General features: G+C 46.8%; 2 protein-coding genes across 4 annotated transcripts; both read right to left on the reverse strand.

Moving 5' to 3' along the window:
- Positions 1–722: 722 nt before the first annotated feature.
- acer3 (alkaline ceramidase 3) lies at positions 723–7,641 on the reverse strand. 2 transcript variants are annotated; one of them, XM_048997767.1, is made up of 11 exons: positions 7,399–7,641; positions 5,877–5,987; positions 4,798–4,850; positions 4,331–4,383; positions 3,827–3,908; positions 3,516–3,551; positions 2,212–2,270; positions 1,966–2,067; positions 1,538–1,642; positions 1,336–1,381; positions 723–1,215 (listed from the first exon to the last, which is right to left on the reverse strand). In XM_048997767.1, the coding sequence occupies exons 1-11, from the start codon at positions 7,499–7,501 to the stop codon at positions 1,162–1,164; spliced, it is 804 nt and encodes a 267-aa protein (XP_048853724.1). In that variant the 5' UTR covers positions 7,502–7,641; the 3' UTR covers positions 723–1,161. The 2 variants fall into 2 exon arrangements, with proteins under 2 accessions (XP_048853724.1, XP_048853725.1); XM_048997768.1 differs by lacking the exon at positions 7,399–7,641 and adding an exon at positions 6,441–6,758.
- A 1,960-nt stretch (positions 7,642–9,601) lies between these two features.
- On the reverse strand, positions 9,602–15,950 carry LOC125721725 (tsukushi-like). Of its 2 annotated transcripts, XM_048997756.1 has the most exons (3): positions 15,602–15,949; positions 14,026–14,114; positions 9,602–12,841 (listed from the first exon to the last, which is right to left on the reverse strand). In XM_048997756.1, the coding sequence occupies exon 3, from the start codon at positions 12,833–12,835 to the stop codon at positions 11,804–11,806; it is 1,032 nt and encodes a 343-aa protein (XP_048853713.1). In that variant the 5' UTR covers positions 12,836–12,841; positions 14,026–14,114; positions 15,602–15,949; the 3' UTR covers positions 9,602–11,803. The 2 variants fall into 2 exon arrangements, with proteins under 2 accessions (XP_048853713.1, XP_048853714.1); XM_048997757.1 differs by lacking the exon at positions 14,026–14,114 and having other exon boundaries at positions 15,602–15,950.
- Between the last annotated feature and the right edge of the window lie 2,170 nt (positions 15,951–18,120).

Consider the following 18,120-nt stretch of genomic DNA (forward strand, 5'->3'; position numbering starts at 1 on the left):
TCTGCCGCATTCTAGTGTAGCTGGGCTTCCCCGTCCGCCTACGTGAGGTTAGGTGTCTCGAGTCCAATTCATACTGAAAATCTGGAACAGATGTCATGTATTTTTAGAAGCACATGAACTCTGCAGCCGACGGGTGTTTGGACCGTACTGGATGAGGGGCTCCCGGCTTTGATCACACTCCGTCTTCGTCCTATCTTACCTTGGGTTCATTAGTTACTGCGTATGTTGCTGAATACCAAGTGTAATTATTTGCTTGATTAGAGCGGGTATGAAGTGTATTTATCATTTACGTGATCAGAGCGTGTCTATAAAACCTGAAATCTGACGACCAGTGTCAAGGGGTATCGACTTTTAAAGTGGACTAAGATAATTCAGTAGGACAGGATGAGACGTACGCTGCTCCCGTTTGGATTCAGCCTGGCATTTGAATTTTAGCTTCAGATGTTGTGTCGCTGAAGGTAGACATCCATGTGATTAATGAAGGTAAACGGTATTATTTGAAGACGTGAGGTACATGTTGCCTTGACTTATTATGGGCTGTCCCATTTGGGAAAACACGCCTAATTACAGCTAACGCCACAGTTCAGTCACCAGCCAGTACAATTGGTTCAGATCACAGCATTGTGCAATTTGTTTCTTGAGCCAGAGTTCTTATTTACGCCATACACAAAGCGTGCGGAGTGTGGAAGGCAGGACTACCATGAAATGACAACCAGCATACCTGAGGTCGGCCCAGAAAATTTCTTCGGTAAATACAAGCAGGCGTCAAATAAAAATCAGTCCAGACATCTGCATCGGAAGACTAAAATCCACTACTAAGCAACAATGAAAGCAAAATACAAAATCCGTAAACATAGTTTCCTTCTGTTATTCAATCGAACGGATAATAGCTTACAAAATCTCCCGTGTGGTTGTATGCTTTTGCGCATTGGCGTCAGCGTCACTGTTCACAGCAAGACCACGGGGGGAAAATAAACCAGATCTAATGTTAATGAACCTCGAAAGAGGAGACCCCGCTCGGCTCCAGCCTAACTGAGCTCCTCTGTGCCGCCAAGGCCCCAGGGACCGTGCAGACTGGCGTCGCCTTCATGGCGTCCAGCTGTCTGTCGGCGTCGCTACGAGCGGCGGCTGGTTAGCGCTGGCAGGTCCCGGCTCGACAGCTCAGCTCCTCCACCTGTGCTCGGTGTGCACCATGGGCCACACACTGCACAGGAACTGGACAGGGGGCATCCCAGTCTCTCATTATTATCATTAACAGAAAACAGGTTAGCACAAGGCTTTGATCATGCTGCCATCTGCTGTTTGTATCGTGAACTGCATCCTGATAATACCAACCTTCACTTTGGGTCTTCGTCTGAGGTATGTGGCCCTCGTCTGGAGGCTAAGGAAGGGCAGACGGTTTTTTGTCAGGTGGGGTGAGTAATTTCAGGTGAACACTGACCGTTCAGCCCCCCCCCCCCCTTGTTTTACCACGGCGTGTCAACCATTTGTGGAGGAGCACTGGTATCGATGAAGGTTTGCCGTTGTCACGTTTTACCTCAGGAGGACGTGCAGGTGTGAGCCCAGGCCTGTCAGGATGTGCCACCAGGCATGGAACTGGGTAACTGCCCCGATCAATGGGGGCAGGTTCTGGCGGCTCGCCCTGTAGAAGGGCCAGATCCATAACCAAGCATGAGATCAAAATAAACTACTCCGTCCCCGAGATTTAGTAAAGACTCCATTTAAAGAAAATGACCGGCTGCGCGTTGCCAGGGAGACACCTTGACCCTGCCGTCACTTGGGTCTCTCTGAGGCCAATCGTCCCGTGATTAGCTCTGACAGATAACCAATCAGATTGCTGAGAAGGTGGGTCCGAGCAACTAGAGGACCCACTCCTGCAATCTGATTGGTTCTCTCTCTGAGCCAATCATTTTTCGTTCTGCCCTCACGCAAGTAAAACTCCAAGCAGCATCTCAGGTCCCCTACCTCAGTGTGTTGCACAGCAGGTTGTCCACGTTCCAGAAGACGAAGCCCAGGAAGAAGACGGCCAGTGAGGCGTAACACAGGGATCTATGCCACGGGTACACCCTGCCAGGGCCGGGATGAGGACAAGCATTTATTTACACCTGTCATCCAGCAGCTGCACATAAAAGGAACATAGCCCTCCTGGGGCCAGGAGGCACCACTGCGCCCCCTGCTGGTCGGCATTGGAAATACAGCTCAGCCACTTACCATGTGACTATGTAGACAGACCGCAGGACCAAACAGCCCACCAGTATTCCATACATGACCTGAGGGGAGGGGAGGGGGGGGGGGGGTCTCCATTACACAAAGCAGTTTAACAAACGCCAAACGGACTGATCCATCGGCCTCAGCTCTGCCCTCAGACGCAAAAGCCTCACTTTTCAAAGTGTCTTCAAAGCACTCGCCATCTATAAACTTGCAGTCTAAAGTGTTCATTTTTTATTTTGTAACACCTTTCACAACAGTATCACCTCAAGGGACTTTGACACGATTGTGCGGCAAGCGGTTACTACATTGTTTATTCAGAATGGTGCATGAATCCCGGGAAAAGGGAAAGACAATGCCAGAACACAATAGAGGAGAGAGACCTCCAAGGTTGACCGGCTTTCTAACATCATAGAAATCAGGGAAAATGAGCCTGAAGTGAGGCGTAAAGTTCATCAGTAAACAAACCCCCATGCAGGCCTGTGTGAGCGGGAGGCTCGTAGGTCACACCCACGGTGTCGGAGCTCAAGACCTTTAAAATTACCCAGCAGCACTCAGAACAATCTGCCCTAAGGCCTGGACTGTCATTACTGGGCAGACGCTATTCCAGGGGCATTGCTAGACGTAAAGCACTACTGGGGCTCAGCCCACCTTCAACTCTACGTTACCCATACGATTATTCTTGAAAAGTCTTTTTAAAAAATGCAAGATTTTACTGCGGCACAGTACATAAATACTGAGGCACGTGACCCAGTAAAAGGGTTCTAACACACCCATGCACTATTCCTCTGTATGAACATAGAGTACAGTAACGCCTTCAAGTCCTGGCTGGGGTTTGCTGTGCATCCTTGTCTCAGCTACCAGCCACCCTCACGTGTTAAGTGTAAGCTCTTGGTGACCATGAAATCCTGTACGTTTCGCACAATGACTTTTAAACTTTCCAGTGCCGTTAATTTTGCATTTGTCCAAACCAAAATGTACTACTCCCAGTGTGTACAATAGTAACTTTGTACATACAGGGACATAATTTAGATGGTTTGTATATTATATTATAAGAAGGATTCACAGGAAATGACAAAGTAATGTGACACGCAAAGTGCACAGCACAGTTTAGAAATCGGTAATAGCCAGAATAAGACCAAAAGTCTATCAGGCTGATATAGCTTGAGGCTTGGGACTGCCCATCATCAGCGAATCCTCACCCTTGTGAATGTGTTGCTGTATTACCGGGGGGGGGGTGACCCACCTCCTTTAGTATCAGACAATAGGTAAAAACAGACTGTCCTCAAAATTCGCAGCTCACTGACCTGATGAAACACCGGCTCTTTCCACTGCAAGTACACCTAAGAGGAAAAGGCTGTGCGTTAGTTACCTTAATACACACAAAAGGGGACGGTCACGGCTGCGGACTGAGAATCAGACAGACGTTAAATCACAAAGCATTAAGTGCATAGGGTTATCTGCAAGTGTAACAGCAGAGTTAATTATCACGAACACTCAAGTGAAAGGAACTGTCAAAGGGCAGTTACACGGCTGAAAATTTCAGTCATACCTATGAGAATTATAATAAAAAATGAAATGTACTCAATTGAAATGCCGGTGAAGTTGGCATACTCACCACAGTAACAGCAATGCTGAATCCTGCCAAAACTACGATTGGAATGTAATTTATAGAGTTCTCCTGCTTGAAACATTCGTATCTGCAATACAGACAAAATCCGTAAAGGAACAGCCTTGGACGAGAACGCCCCCCGGAATGTGAAAAAGCGGACGACGTCTCGCCACTAGATGGCAGCGAAAGCACGTAAACAAAGCTGTCATGTGATCGGTTTGCCACCGACTGCTGCAATATGCGATTTCACGCCGCACACGTTTCGCAGAACTAACTAGTCGAATCACCTTAGCAATAGGGAACCTCTGGTATGTCGTGGTACGTTTCCGTGGGAGCAGATGGAGGCATTTGCCAGTGGTTTTAAGTTCCACAGTGGGGTAACTGCTAGCGAGCTACACGAGGACGATCAGATCTGAATGTGTCTGCGATAGTCAGCCTTTCTGCCACCTTCTCGGGGGGCATCTCTGCTAATCGGCGGGGTTGTGTGGGCAGGCAGACGGTCACACTCACAGGCAGTAGACAAAGATGCAACAGCTGTAGATCATCGGCAGCTCGTCGAGTAACTGCAGCACGGAGGGAGCGAGAGGGAACACAAAAGAAATGAACAGGCACACCCCACAGCCAACCATCGTGTGGATTCAAATCGACCATAAAAAGCCTTATACACAAAAACCTCCTTTATAGCTTTTAGGTTTGACGCTCAGCGAGTTAGGACCCTGCACCTGCGATAAAAAGGCTGCAGGTTCAAATCCCAGGGTCAGCAGAGTGACGTCACCACCGGGCCCCTAATGGCTCCAGGGAATGAATGACCCTGATTTTTCAACTGTGCATTGCTTTGTATTACAGCATCTGCTAAATAAATAAAACGTAATACACCCCCACACACACACACACACACACACATTATCTAAAGCCTAACCCACTTGCGCCACACATTTTCTGAAATTTAAATTCAGTCCCACGCCGGACCGGCTCACCTGCATCTCATACTGCAGGGTCATGTGAAAGCACCAGGATCCGATGCCTACAGCTGCAAGAGAGAAAAGACCAACACAGTGTTTATCTCCCACTCATCCTGTGCCAATGGCAGGAGCATTACCAGTATGCCATCCTGGGGTGGGCATTTGAGTGGGCACTCAAATTGGGGGGGGTTGCGATAGTAGAACTTTAATATTTTATCAATTCTATTAAATCACTAATGACGGGTTAAACTTGTGTGGGTAGATGATCTGACTGGATGGGCGCTGCGCAGCCATTGGCCACCGGTAGCCACGCCCCTCTCCAATGACAGCAGCCCAAATGCACCTGCAGGGGGACCCGATTTGGCGGGAAACCCAAGCCTGGGCCTGGCATTACCCAGCCTTCTTTCTGCATACAAGCTCCGACAAGCCGAACAGCGGCGGTAATCCGTGTCAGCTTTGAACACCATCTGAGGGAGATTAACAGGCCCCGGCCGAGCTCCTCCTGGGTGTGTCCTCGCTGGCTGGCCTCCACGACGCTCCCGCTCAGCAAAGCCCACGCACTCCCGACACAAACGCGCGTTCCGGTACCACATTCCTGCTTCTGCAGGATTATCTAGGTCATAGCTGGAAATCAGTGACCGGTGATCACTTACGAATATCTGAGCCGTGTGACCCACAACCCACTTTCACTGTGTGCATGAGACGGATCGGTATTTAATTCTTCTCACCAACTCATTCACAAACTAAAAGCAAGCAGATGTAACACAAGTTCACCCATGAGGCAAAGTTCTTTAAACCGGGGTTGTTATGGTGATTGTCAGATATGTCTCAAATTTCTTATAATGAATATTAATCCAGTATCGTGGGTGTTTTTGTGTGTGTGTGGGAGCACTTTCCTTTCAATGACACTAAACCAACAGTCTAGTTCTTCCATTTCAAAGCGCAACTGGGATCCTTTTGACAAGGAAATCCCTAAGAATGAACAATGAACAAGAGAGTTAAGTGAGGATAAACCATGATCGCGCCGCGGCGACTGATGGCCGGCTCAGCGTGGAAGCGAACGTCAGGCGAGCTTCACAGAGACTCAGACTCACCCGCGAGGCCCAGGAAGGCGAAGACGTAGCGAGACTCCAAGCCGTCCTTCAGGGTTTGCAGGGCGCCGTAGAGAGGAGGTACGATCATGATGAGGTTGCTCATGGTGTTCCCTATGGAGCACAAGGTGGGGAGATTTTGCCTGCCTTTGTTTCTCAATCCAGTTCCCGCAAAAAAAAACCTGACAGTCCACATTTTGCTCCCAAAAAGGAGCAAAAATGTGTCAATTTAGAGGTCCCAGAGGCTGAAAAATACTGCTCTAACACACACAGTCTGTCCACTGCACTGGCCCATTAGTTGTATTAAACCACCTACTAAAATGTTACATATACAGCTAAAAGTTTTATTTTCAGGTATCACTAGCAGAGTCACGAGCATGGGGGACTTTCAGTGCAGGCCAGCAGGGGGCGTGGTTCTCAAAGACAACAGAACCTCACTTCAGTTCGAAAGCATATTCCACACTAACGTAACAGCTTCAAGCAAAGTGTTTATTGATTCCCCGAGGGAAAACAACCATATTACAGCCAATAAATTCGTGGCAGCTTCCATGGGAGCACTGGATTTACCGTCTTCGCCTTGTATTCTGTAATACAAGAACGTTGGTTGGCGGGGGTCTTTTTGCACATTTGCCAGCTTACACTCCTTAGAAACTTCCTGCAATTTTTCGGATATCTGGTGAAGTAAAAGCCGCGCAGTCCTTTTAACCCCTACAACACTAGGGAGAGTAAAGCTAAACTCATAAGATCGGCTTCCTTTCCGGGCCGATGAGTGGGCTCAGGGTGCGGGCAGGTATGCAGCGAGATAAGCCCGGACAATATCGCGTGTGCAAAAACCGTAGAAGATCGCCAGAGATCCGAGAAAGAGAAGCAGGTTTCTCCGGACTCAAGATACCGATCGCGCCGGGGTTTGCGATCGCTAACGGGCGCCAGGGATGTAGGTCCGGGGAAAAGCGCCGAATATGTCACTGTAAAAGCCCGGCTTCACAGCAAAGCCGCGATCTCACGTAGACGCGGTTACTTTGTTTCTAAATCGGAAGGTGACGAATCTCGGCCGGGCCGAGACGCAAAAGTGAGCATTTTCAGTCAAATTAACGTTAATCGATTAGTAATCAGTATCAGTACGGGTGCTGGTCCTCAGTGAATGATTTGGTCACACCTGGGATGGGGCACTGAAATCTGGCGATTGCAACAGCCCTGGAAGGCACAGATGATGATGATGTTGATTCTTATAATTATGACGATAGTGATGATGATGAGGGAGCGACATACCCTAATGCACCGAGCGGCTCTGATCCACAAATGCCGCGCCTCCCCTTTGCATGCTTCCCCGGCTCATTGTAACTCAGCCCGGGCACCGAGCGCTGTGCTTGCGCAGCCGAGCCAAAGCCTCACTCCGCCGGAGCGATCCGGAGGCAGGGCCCCGTCCGGGCGTAACATTGCATATCCCCCCTCTATGTGTGTAGAAACCATTAAAACCACAAAGGAGCGAGCGCTCCTGCATTTCCCCTGCCCCAGTTTTACTCACAGAACTCGGCGATGTAGAAAGACACTGCGTAGTTCTCTTCGCACCAGTCTAACGTGGAGGTCGGACGGCCCCAGTATCCCTGCCTGTCTACGGAGGGAGCCATGATGGAAAGTCAGCAGCCGGGCGAGTGTCTGCGGGAGGGGGGGGTAAATCCCGTCACTATGGTGACAGGCTCGGAGGGCAGCGCTGGGGGGCATCACCTGCGCCCAGGTAAGCTTCCGCCTTTAGGGCGCCGGCATGCTCCGGGTAAATAATACTGTCAAACGCACCGCCTTCCTCATTATATATGCAACCTTTTTACTGTCTCTGTCTCTTTACGCATGTTATCTATTTATTTAATGCATTCGTCTCTTTATTTATGTGACATTTATTTACTACATGCCTGTTTATTTCACCTATTTATTTACTGCCATTGTCTCTTTATATATATATATATATATATATATATATATATATATATATATATATATAATCTATTTATTTAATGCCTTCCTCTCTTTATATAATCTATTTATTTAATGCCTTCGTCACTTTATATTATCTGTTTATTTAATGTCTACGTCTTGCACTGAATTGATTACGTTTCCGTTTTCCCTTGGAAAAGAAATTGTTGATTTTTTTTTAAAAAAAAACCCACTAAATCACTAATCCGACTTCCTTGCGGTGGTGTATTTATGTAGACTATTTATTTTGTGCTTAATCTTTGAAAAGCAAAGAGATGAAGTGATTCTGGAACCGAATAGGCTTATTGCGTGAGTAATTAGAAAAAACTTTCGCGAATAGGTGTGATCTGTTTGTGAATAGGTTTGAGGGTTAGTTGGAGCGGTTTCTATGTCGACAGCAATCCAAACTAACGCAGCTGTCGTCATTTTGTTACCGTGTGTGTTGTTCTGCCCAAAACCAAAAGAACCGTATTGTTTATTGCCAACTCACAATCCTCCGAGATTTACACATATAGATAAAAACATCAAGATTGGCACGAACCTTTTTTTAATACTTGGTATTAAAACGCTTAAGGCAAACTGTATGAACGCCAGAGCTGTACAATCTGGAGACATTAAGGAGCCCATTATCTCTAATAACATACCACGCCCGTGCAGTAACCACTTAAAGGACTGGTGGCGTTTATATCGCGTGGAAAAACAAAATACTATCAGCTCACGATAAAATGGTTACGCGTTTCCTTCTTTTCCAGTTGCGATTAGGAACAGCAGGCCCTTCTCAGTTTTTTCATTGTGTATGAATCGTACGTACCGCTGGGAACCCTGATAGTGATTTCAGGGGCGTGGATTTGGTCATTACGACAGTGGTCACATTTTGTTGTGATTTTCTGTTGGACTTTCTGGGCCACGGTACAGGCGTGACACCGTATTATGTGACTTCGACTTGATCATAAATGTGTTCATGCGTGTTTATGCTTAAGTGAATGGGCAGCAGATTTAAAATGATGCAGCATCATAAACGGGGTATTTTTTATTTTGCATTTTCTCTTTGTATTCTTCGTATTGCATTTTAAAATAAGATTACAACTCAGCCTGACCCGGGGCCTGTACCACGAAGCTGGATTTCTTGCTTAGTGGGATAATTTGCAGGATTGTGTAAGTGAACGAAGATGACGCCATTTTAATAGCTAATTCCGACAAGTAATCCAGCTAGGCAAGGAATCCTGCTCCGTGACACAGGACCTAATTGTCGTGTTTAATTTTGACTTAATGTGAAGGCGAAGGACAGCCATTTTCCAGTATTTCTGGCATGGCAATCCTCAACGTGTGAAATACTGAACAATTTGTCGCTGGAAAACACGTGTTTTTTTACACGTCATGGTACAATGCCGCGAAATTGCTGCCAGAGGCCACTACAAACCCAATACTATGCGCAACGTGAAAATAATACTGTAAAAGTGTACGGTTAAAGTTTTAATAGCTTCAGAGAAACATCCTGAAATGCTTTTTATTCTAAGTTGCAGGGTAGGGGAGTCGGGACCTACGACAAATAGAAGATGAATTGAAGACGTTCAGTAATTATGAGTGGAATGAAACCAACTGTAATAAAAACGTTTTGAATTTGAACCATCGTTACTTCACATATTACCTTGAGGTGTCATGTATTTATCTTCTCTGAAGTACCGAGGTAAACTGTTTTTTTAACGGGTGGGAAGTTCTTTCTGAGAGAAGATTCTGAGAGAAATTGAGCGCACAGGGAGAAGGGTTGCATTGAACTTTAATGTACTTATTCAAGATTGCAGTATAATGGGTACAATTCAAACTATCAATCAAGTATTGTCATGACCAGCAGGGGGCAATATATAGTGACAGGGGTTCTAAGGAGCAGGGACGGATTATGGGCTGTGTGGGCCCCTGGGCAAAACATTCGCGAGGCCCCCCAGCACCACCAGCAAAACCACCACAATTCAAGGGCCCTTGGCAGCCAAACGCCCTCTCTATAGGGTCAGGGGCCCTTGTAGGCAGAGGATCAAAGAATGTAGGCCCTCTAAATTAGACAAACGAAAATACATTGTTGATAAGTGTTGCAAATTGTTTTGGGCTAGGGGCCCCACGGGCCCCCTGCACCCCAAGGGCCCCTGGGCAGCGGCCCCGCTGGCCCGGTCCGTAATCCGTCCCTGCTAAGGAGAGCAACGTTCCTTTCACCCACAGCACCAAACCCATCGGACTCCATGGCGGGAGGCACCCAGTATTCCTTAACCGCTGGTCCGTACTGCTTTACTGTAAGTTCTGGTCGACCATGAACCGAAAATCCATGTCCAGCTCTTTAATGGGAGTTGTTGGCTACCATTTCCAGCACAGTCAGTCATATCCACTTCTCTGACTCAGGCTGGTCATACCTGAATGCTCACATTCAGGAGATGCCTGTTACTGGTGAGACAGGCTCTGGTACACGCCTGCCCTTTGACACACGGTGGGGCACCATAGCGGAAATAAGCTGGTAGCAGGCACACCTCCGTAAAAAGCATCTTGATTATCAGTGTTATCATGATACGCGTACTGGAGCAACAGGCACTGAGGTCCCAGGGCAGGGCCACAGGCCCGAGTTGAAAGCTGATTGGCCACTGGAGTGCCCAGTCCCCTGTCACTCACCAATTCAAAACATACCATTGGTTAATAAGGTCAGCCCAGCTGTGTGAATGATGACCCCTCTTATACCCCCAACCTAAAAAAAAATTAATAAATCCTAGAATCATCCCTATTGAAAGTTGAGCGGGTGGGGGGGGAGAGAGTTCAGCTCAAAAGGATGCCTTGGAGACTGGGCTCAAACATGATAAAGGTGCACAAGGAAGAACTTTACCTCCTTTATTGAAAAAAAGTCACCATAAAAATGCACATCATTAAAACTTTACCAAAATACTTCTGGAATTATTTGATACAAAATGCACAGATGTGCTGCTTTGTTCAAACGGGAGATGACTTATTACTGCTCCTGCTTAGGGGACAGATATTAGACTCCATTTTGGAAAGTTACGGTGATGATGTCATGTTTACAGATGCATCTAAATGATGTCATGTTTACAGATGCATCTGAATGATGTCACTGACTGATGGATCTCTTGTTATTCACATGACACTGGCACGTCTTACCCCTCTGCCAAAAGCTCTTCCTACCCCCCATTCAAATGGATCGGAATACGACGAGCTTGCAGGGTGACTGACGCCTCACGTTGCCCTCTTCCCCGGTAGACAAAGCATCTGAACATTTTCAACACCGCAAACATTCTACCGAGCCGGCAAAGACTGCTGGCCACTTTACATCCATTTGAAAGTGTGCAGCGTCCAGAAGTCGCACTGTGTGTTAAGTTGCGATTGATAGCGGACGGTCCTTGAAGCCGAAGGCCTTGTCTACACCTACGGCTCAAATAATCAAAACGTGTTGAATTACCAACTGGATAAACAACCAAGGGCATTGGTCTTATTGCATGGAAAGCAATCCGCAGGATAGATGAATGTGTCAAGCCAAAAGGTACAGATCGTCTTACAACCAGCGTAGAGACTGCCCCCTATAGGCAGATCAAACTCAAACTCTTAAATTAAAATTAAGTGAAACCAAGTGGAATGTTTGCATGTTCTCAACCAGCTCTAAATTATAATAATCTTTCCCATTGTTCTACAGCAGAGGCACCTTGTGAAACAAAGAGCGTCTGTAGCTATGCTATTTTTTACTTTTAAATGTCACAATAAATACTAACTTCTACCAATTTAAATGATTTTCTACAAATGCATAAATAAATATGTCCCACGTTTCCTAAAATGGAACGTTCATCATCCTGGATCTGTGTCTCAGAATTAGTAGTGTAGTCTTGGGAAAATATAACAGTAAACATTCTGCTGTCGGCTTCCAGCTGGGCAGGACCACCCTTTTCTCTGCAAGGGGTGGACATCCGGATGGAGATGGTTCACAGAACCACACCCATGCTGTCACAGGTTAGCATCTCCCCCCTTCCCATATGCTGGTGAAACGAGCCCAGCCTTTGAGTCCTGTGGCACCGAACGCCACTTAGTATTAAGGTCCTGAGGCTCGGCAAGTGCTTCAAGATCTCCTCAGGCGAAGTGGTCACTCCAGAGTTGGACAGGTTGAGCTCCTGCAAGGAGACCAGATCTACCAGAACCTCGGGGTCCAGTGACCCGAGCCTGGTGTTGTTGGACAGGTCAAGGACCTGCAGGCTTCTGAGGTCCTCGAAGCTGCGGGGATGCAAGACGGACAATGCAGAGAGTCCAGCGAGGGACAGGTGGACCAGGTCTGTGAGCCCGCTGAAGGAGCCCCGGGAGATGGCGGAGATCGGGTTGCCGTCCAGATTCAAGTACCGGAGAGGGACGCCATGGAGACTGGGCACGGACGTCAGGCGGTTTCTCGCTAGGCTCAGGGTCTGCAGGTTGGGAGGGGCAGCTCGCAGATCCCGGGTGACGGTGGTCAGTAGGTTGTCCGAGATGTCCACGTTGACGGGCCGGCCATGGGCGCCAGTGGCCAAGGCGCCGAGATGCAGCTCCCGAAGGCGGTTGTGGCTCAGGTCCACGTCAGCCAAGGGAAGCCTGGTGAGCCAGCCCTCCTCCAGCTCCCCCAGCCCATTGTGGCTCAGGTCCAGGCTCTCCAGGTACCGCAGCTGGGCGAAGGCCCCATGCTCCACCTCTGAGATGCCATTGTGGCTCAGGTCCAGACCCACCAGTGTGGTATAGCCAGGTCCTCTCAGCATGGAGCCCTGGACGGCATGCAGGGAGCCCGAGGACAGGTCCAGGTAAGCGGTGTCCAGGGGGATAGGAAGAGGACCAGTACCCAGCTTCACACCACTGCAGTCCACTTTAGTAAGGCTGAAGCTACTGAATAGGCCGTAGCTCTCCACCACACAATGACACCCGGGGTAGCAGTTCTTCACTGCTGCCACAAGGGGGAGCAGCGACAGAATAAGGTTGAGACTTGGAAAGGCAGCCATTGTACTCTGGGCAAAAAAAAAGAAATACAAAAAAAAAATTACATCACCTCAACATGCTTATCAGGAACCAAGGCATCAGCTGACTGATAAAACAGGGACCAATCGCATGCTGTCACACAATCACGTTGCATAACATCTGTATGAGGTCAGAGTAGGTGCAGTACAAGATCCCCAAGGACAAGGTGGGAAGCAGAAATTCTCCGTTATCTTTCCAAAGAACAATTGCCACACAATTTCTGACCTGCTACTCCCCACTACCTGGGGGGGGGGGGGGGCGATGTGCCTCACAGCGCAAATCATCTTTGACACAAACAGTAACCATTTGTAGGTCTGTCCCAGCTCAGGGTGGTCAGTGGAGTAAAGGACAAATACTGTAGGCAGCATGCAATTCTGCTTCGGGGGTGGCGGTGGATATTGGTGCAGTAGCTTAACTGGGCGTGAATTTCACCTCCCACAGGAGACCAGAGGGCCGTCCCTGGTGCAGGAAACGCCCGCAGTTTGATACCCACAGAGCGTGCTGGTATTAATTATCGGAATATAAAGGGATTTCGCATCTCGGGTTTCCCTCGGCTGTTAATGGAGGCGTTTTCTGAAACCCGCTGTACCATCCACAGCCCCGATACCACATGAAACCTCTCAGAACCAAGACGAACATGCACACAACACGCACACAACACGCACACAAACATGCACCACGCACATGTGTGCCCCAGATCAGCACTACTGGACGGCGCCACTCGAATCAACATTGCAATAGTCGGACTTTTGTAAAATGAATTCATAGGTCAGAGCGAAAACTATATCTGACAACACATTTAGTTTACAGCATAGTCTAAATCTCTCTCCTGAAATTACATATGGTTAACTGCATGCAAGGAAGTTTTAACATATGATTTGTCATTAAAATTAAATTACTCAAGTCCTGAAGGTTGTATCACAATCTAGACAGCACAATTCATACAAAATTATTCAAATGTAATGTATAAGATAACCGAAGCCCCATATTTTACACTATAACAAACTGCTGCAAGTTCTACAGTAAAATTCAACAAATGACCTTTTTATTATTTTCGTAATCGGTTACTGCAATGCATTGTGGGTCAAAGATTACACACAAAGTACACAGTAACCAATTCTGAGCAAAATTAGGTTCAGACAGTATACAAAAATACCCCGTGAATGCGCCTTACAGAAGAGGGCGCCGCTATTCCACCCGCAGGACGGTTCTTCGTAGTACAGCCTCCCCCGGCGTCTGAAGCAAGCAGCAAGTAGCCAGAGCCTTTATACCGCAAAAAAAGACAAACAAAGAGTGGAAGGGAGGGAGCGAAAGCGGTGGGATGTTCCGCGTTTCGGGGACAAATGGTTTGGGCTGCATGCAGGCATGACCGAGCATAAACCGGATCATAAAGTTAATCTACAAGAGCAGTAGGTGAAAGTGTGGTAATTACACAGGTCGTGTTACCCGCGTTTTATGGCCGATTACGTAACGATCTCTCCCTCACTACGTGTGACAGCCATGAATCTGAGGCGATATTATTGATAATTGAACTGGCATAGAGGGGCTCCACAGATGCACGTGAGGGTCACTCCCCAAAACCCCCCCCCCCCACACACACACACACAGCCGTGAGACTACCCACCAGCAGCCATTGCATTCTGATTGCCCCCACTCTGATAAATATGATTTAGCAGCAGCCACCTAAATACTAACCAGGATCAAATCCCAGCGTCTAGCTGTTCCTGCAACTCAGAAATAACAGTTCATTACCCCCAAAAAGGTTTCAGCGAATCCGAAACTTCTAAACTTTGCTTGAATTTGCCCAAACACAGTCCGATTGAACAAACTACTTCTGCTTGACCCCTTAATGATAACCACTGTCTATGGTAGGCCTTGTCAGCGCGAAACTTTAATATCTTTACAACCCTTGTCCCGTTTGGTGACTTCTGTCCCCAAACTGTAAATGCATATTCGATGACGACAGCATAAATCATTTTATGCTCAAACCATGGCAAACCGAGTCAAATGAAACGGGCCACCTTCAAAGTGAAATGAGATCTTATATTACAGTTAGAATCTTCTTGTGAAAATTTTTTTTTTTAAAAAATGCACTTTCTCCACAGAGTATTCAGATGGATGGTATTCATAGCTTTATTGAGCTAGTATCGGAAAATTCATCGCAGAGTCTCAAAGCACTTACGTTTGTCCCTCTGGCTAAGGGCGTCTGCTAAATGCTGTAAATGTAAATGTGTTTATACGGGCGTGTCCAGTATCCGGCGTAAACACTGCGTGCTCTGACACATTGTCTATGTAGCCTATAGATGCAGGTCAATTAACTACAGCCTTCTTTTCAGATACACACTCATTCGCCACACTTCCCCCAATTCAGCCCGAGTCTCACAACACCTCCACATTTGTCTCTGGCCGTTTGACGCTCGTCTGATCTCTCAGAGAAAGGTCCCGACACCAGTGAAGCGATAAGCCGCGAGAATGGACTGTCCCTATATATCAATACAGCATGCTCCAAACACTGATAATTACCAGCATGTATAATAGAAGTAAGGGACACGCTGTACATGCACAATGAACATCCAATACGGAGACTGCTTTCCTTAACTAGTGCAATAGATTACAAACCAAGCCGCTTACGCCAAAACTTTGTTAGCCTATACACCTTAATTATCACGCATGCATGCTAAGTACGTTCACGCATGACTTCGAAACATCCATGCACGACCCTGGGACTTTGATGGCGGCTGTGCACTCACCTGCTAAAGCGGAATGATGGTGCTTCAGACGGAGACTGACTCAAACACTAAGTCCCTTTTGCCCTGAGCAGACAGCACGGTGCAGCACTTCGTCATTGGTGCGATCCGCTTCTCCAGAGCTATCGGACTATCAGAGGCGATCTTAACAGGCCACGTGGGTTGCTTAAAAGCCTTAAAAAAATAAAATCTTGCTAAACGGAGATTACTGAACTATACATGCGTGGCACCGGCTTTCTTAACTCCCCGAAAGCTGCTCCCCTGTTGCCTGATCGCCCCCTTCCTGAGTGAAGCCATCTCCAGCATTTCTAAAGGACCCCGCCCTGCCTCTCCGGATTTATGAAATTTAATTTCTTTGACGCCTACTTAAAAGAACAAACGGTACTTCTGCGCTTCTGTGTGGGAACATGGACTCTTTGGGCCAGTGGTTAACAATCGGTGACAAATGAAAAAACAACGTTAGGAGTATAACCAGAAGAGTTTCTAGCTATTGAAAAGTTCAGGGGATAAGTGAAGTTGAACCTTTTTTTTTTGGAGGAGGGAAGGAATATTATTGGCATCGGGGCTAGAATATTTGGGGATTTATCTAATGATCGGACCTAACGACGCCCATGACTATAACCATAGGTGGAGATTTCCGGTCCAGAGAGTACAAATCCAGACCAAGATTTTGGTTCAACCAACCAGTTGAGTATAAAGAGTCACAGTCACAGAGTACTCAACTGGTTGGTTGAACCAAAATCTCGGTCTGGATTTCTACTCTCTGGACCATAGCATATACTCCTATACACAGTGATCTTAAGTTTTCATCATTCCCCGTTAGACATACAGAAACATCCACAGTTGCGTTTGTGCTGATAAGAAAGCAAACATAATGAAATAAATGACACTTTTGGGCATAAATAAAAGCGTGCATTATAACTAATAACTAAAGAAATAAATAGTCACAGAAGAAATAAGGTCGGTTGGTTAAGTGTGGCCGGCAGTAGATTCTTTGTTTAATTTTCTTTTGTGGAGCGAAACACTGCGATCCACGCTTTCAGGGGTGAAGACTTGGTCCATGTGTTCCCGGCAGCGTTAACCGCTTCTTCTTGTCTAGTTCAGCTAAAAGTAGTCCAGTGTGCGACGGGACATCAAACTGTGCATCTAGCATGGTTTGTTGCTACGGTGAATGTTATTATATTCACCTCCGGAGCTATCAAATCAGTCTCGTTTTTAAACTTCCCATTTGAGGGCATGCAGGCAGGCCGGAGATAAGACATGGTATAGATAGGAGTGAGCACTTCTGTTTTTTTGTGAAGTACCAACGGAAGAAACTCAATTGATCTGATAGTTCCCATTGAGAGTTCAAATGATAAATTCTTCAAACAAACGCAAAACACGGGGGGAAAAAATCCCACGCTTTTGATCCAGAGGAAAGCAAGCTACAATTGCGATATAACAACTTGACATGACAGTTTAAAGCAAATATGCCTAAATGGGTTACCACTCGGGCAAATTTCCTAGACAATGCATTGTACGCATTTTTTATACTACGTGTCTGACAGCCAATGAGCCGTGCACATTTCTTATATTTTATTCTTGTAATAAAATAAAAATGTCACATCCGGCCATCAGAGCAGAAGCCAATGAAAACAATTTACAGGAAACTGAGGCGGGAATTTAGAAACGATGGAGGAACAGCTGCGTCCTCCGCATAATCTCTTTTGCAGGTGTTATTTTTCCCCGGGAAGCTTTTGTTAGTGTGGTATAACTACAGTCCAGGCCACTTCGCATTGTTCGCAATATGTCTCCATCACCATTGTTGGTAAACTGTTAAATCACTTATTGCATTGTTTCGTCGCAGTAAATACCAACCGACTAATAAATAAATCGATAACACACAAAGTTTACGCCCCCGCGCACGCATCCACAAGCACTACAGTTCACATAGTGCCCTGGGATGCACTGGCCAAAGAGGTTGGGCCGTGTTACAGTACAATTTCACTATAAAACAACCCTGATAGGGAATTAACGAGGGGAAAGGTAAAGGATACTTAAAAAAAAAAACAGTTCTTGCCGCATTACTTTCTATTTACTTTTATAATGAATAGCCCTGTGCTAAGAATTAAGTCCGAGATCTTGCAATAAGTTGTGAGTGAATGGTGTGTGTGTGTGTGTGTGTGCCCTGTGATGGGCTGGCCCCCCATCCTGGGTTGTTCCCTGCCTCGTGCCCATTGCTTCCGGGATAGGCTCCGGACCCCCGCGACCCAGTAGGATAAGCGGTTTGGAAAATGAATGGATCTTGCAATAAGTGACCGGTAGAGGGCGCTAAGACTACATATTAAGTGTAAAGTAGAAATGCACAGGTGTGTAAGTACCGATAGTAATCCCCTCATTAAAAATCGTTTCGTTATATTCTGGCAAGATTTTCTACTACATTAAAGTGATATTCGTGGCTTTTACCATTTTGTTAAGGATTTCTTGAAATCCATATACCTCGCAGTGACTGCCGCAGTGTGCGACGAACAAGAAACACACAG

Source organism: Brienomyrus brachyistius, unplaced genomic scaffold (assembly GCF_023856365.1).
Source record: "Brienomyrus brachyistius isolate T26 unplaced genomic scaffold, BBRACH_0.4 scaffold35, whole genome shotgun sequence".
Taxonomy (NCBI): Eukaryota; Metazoa; Chordata; class Actinopteri; order Osteoglossiformes; family Mormyridae; genus Brienomyrus; species Brienomyrus brachyistius.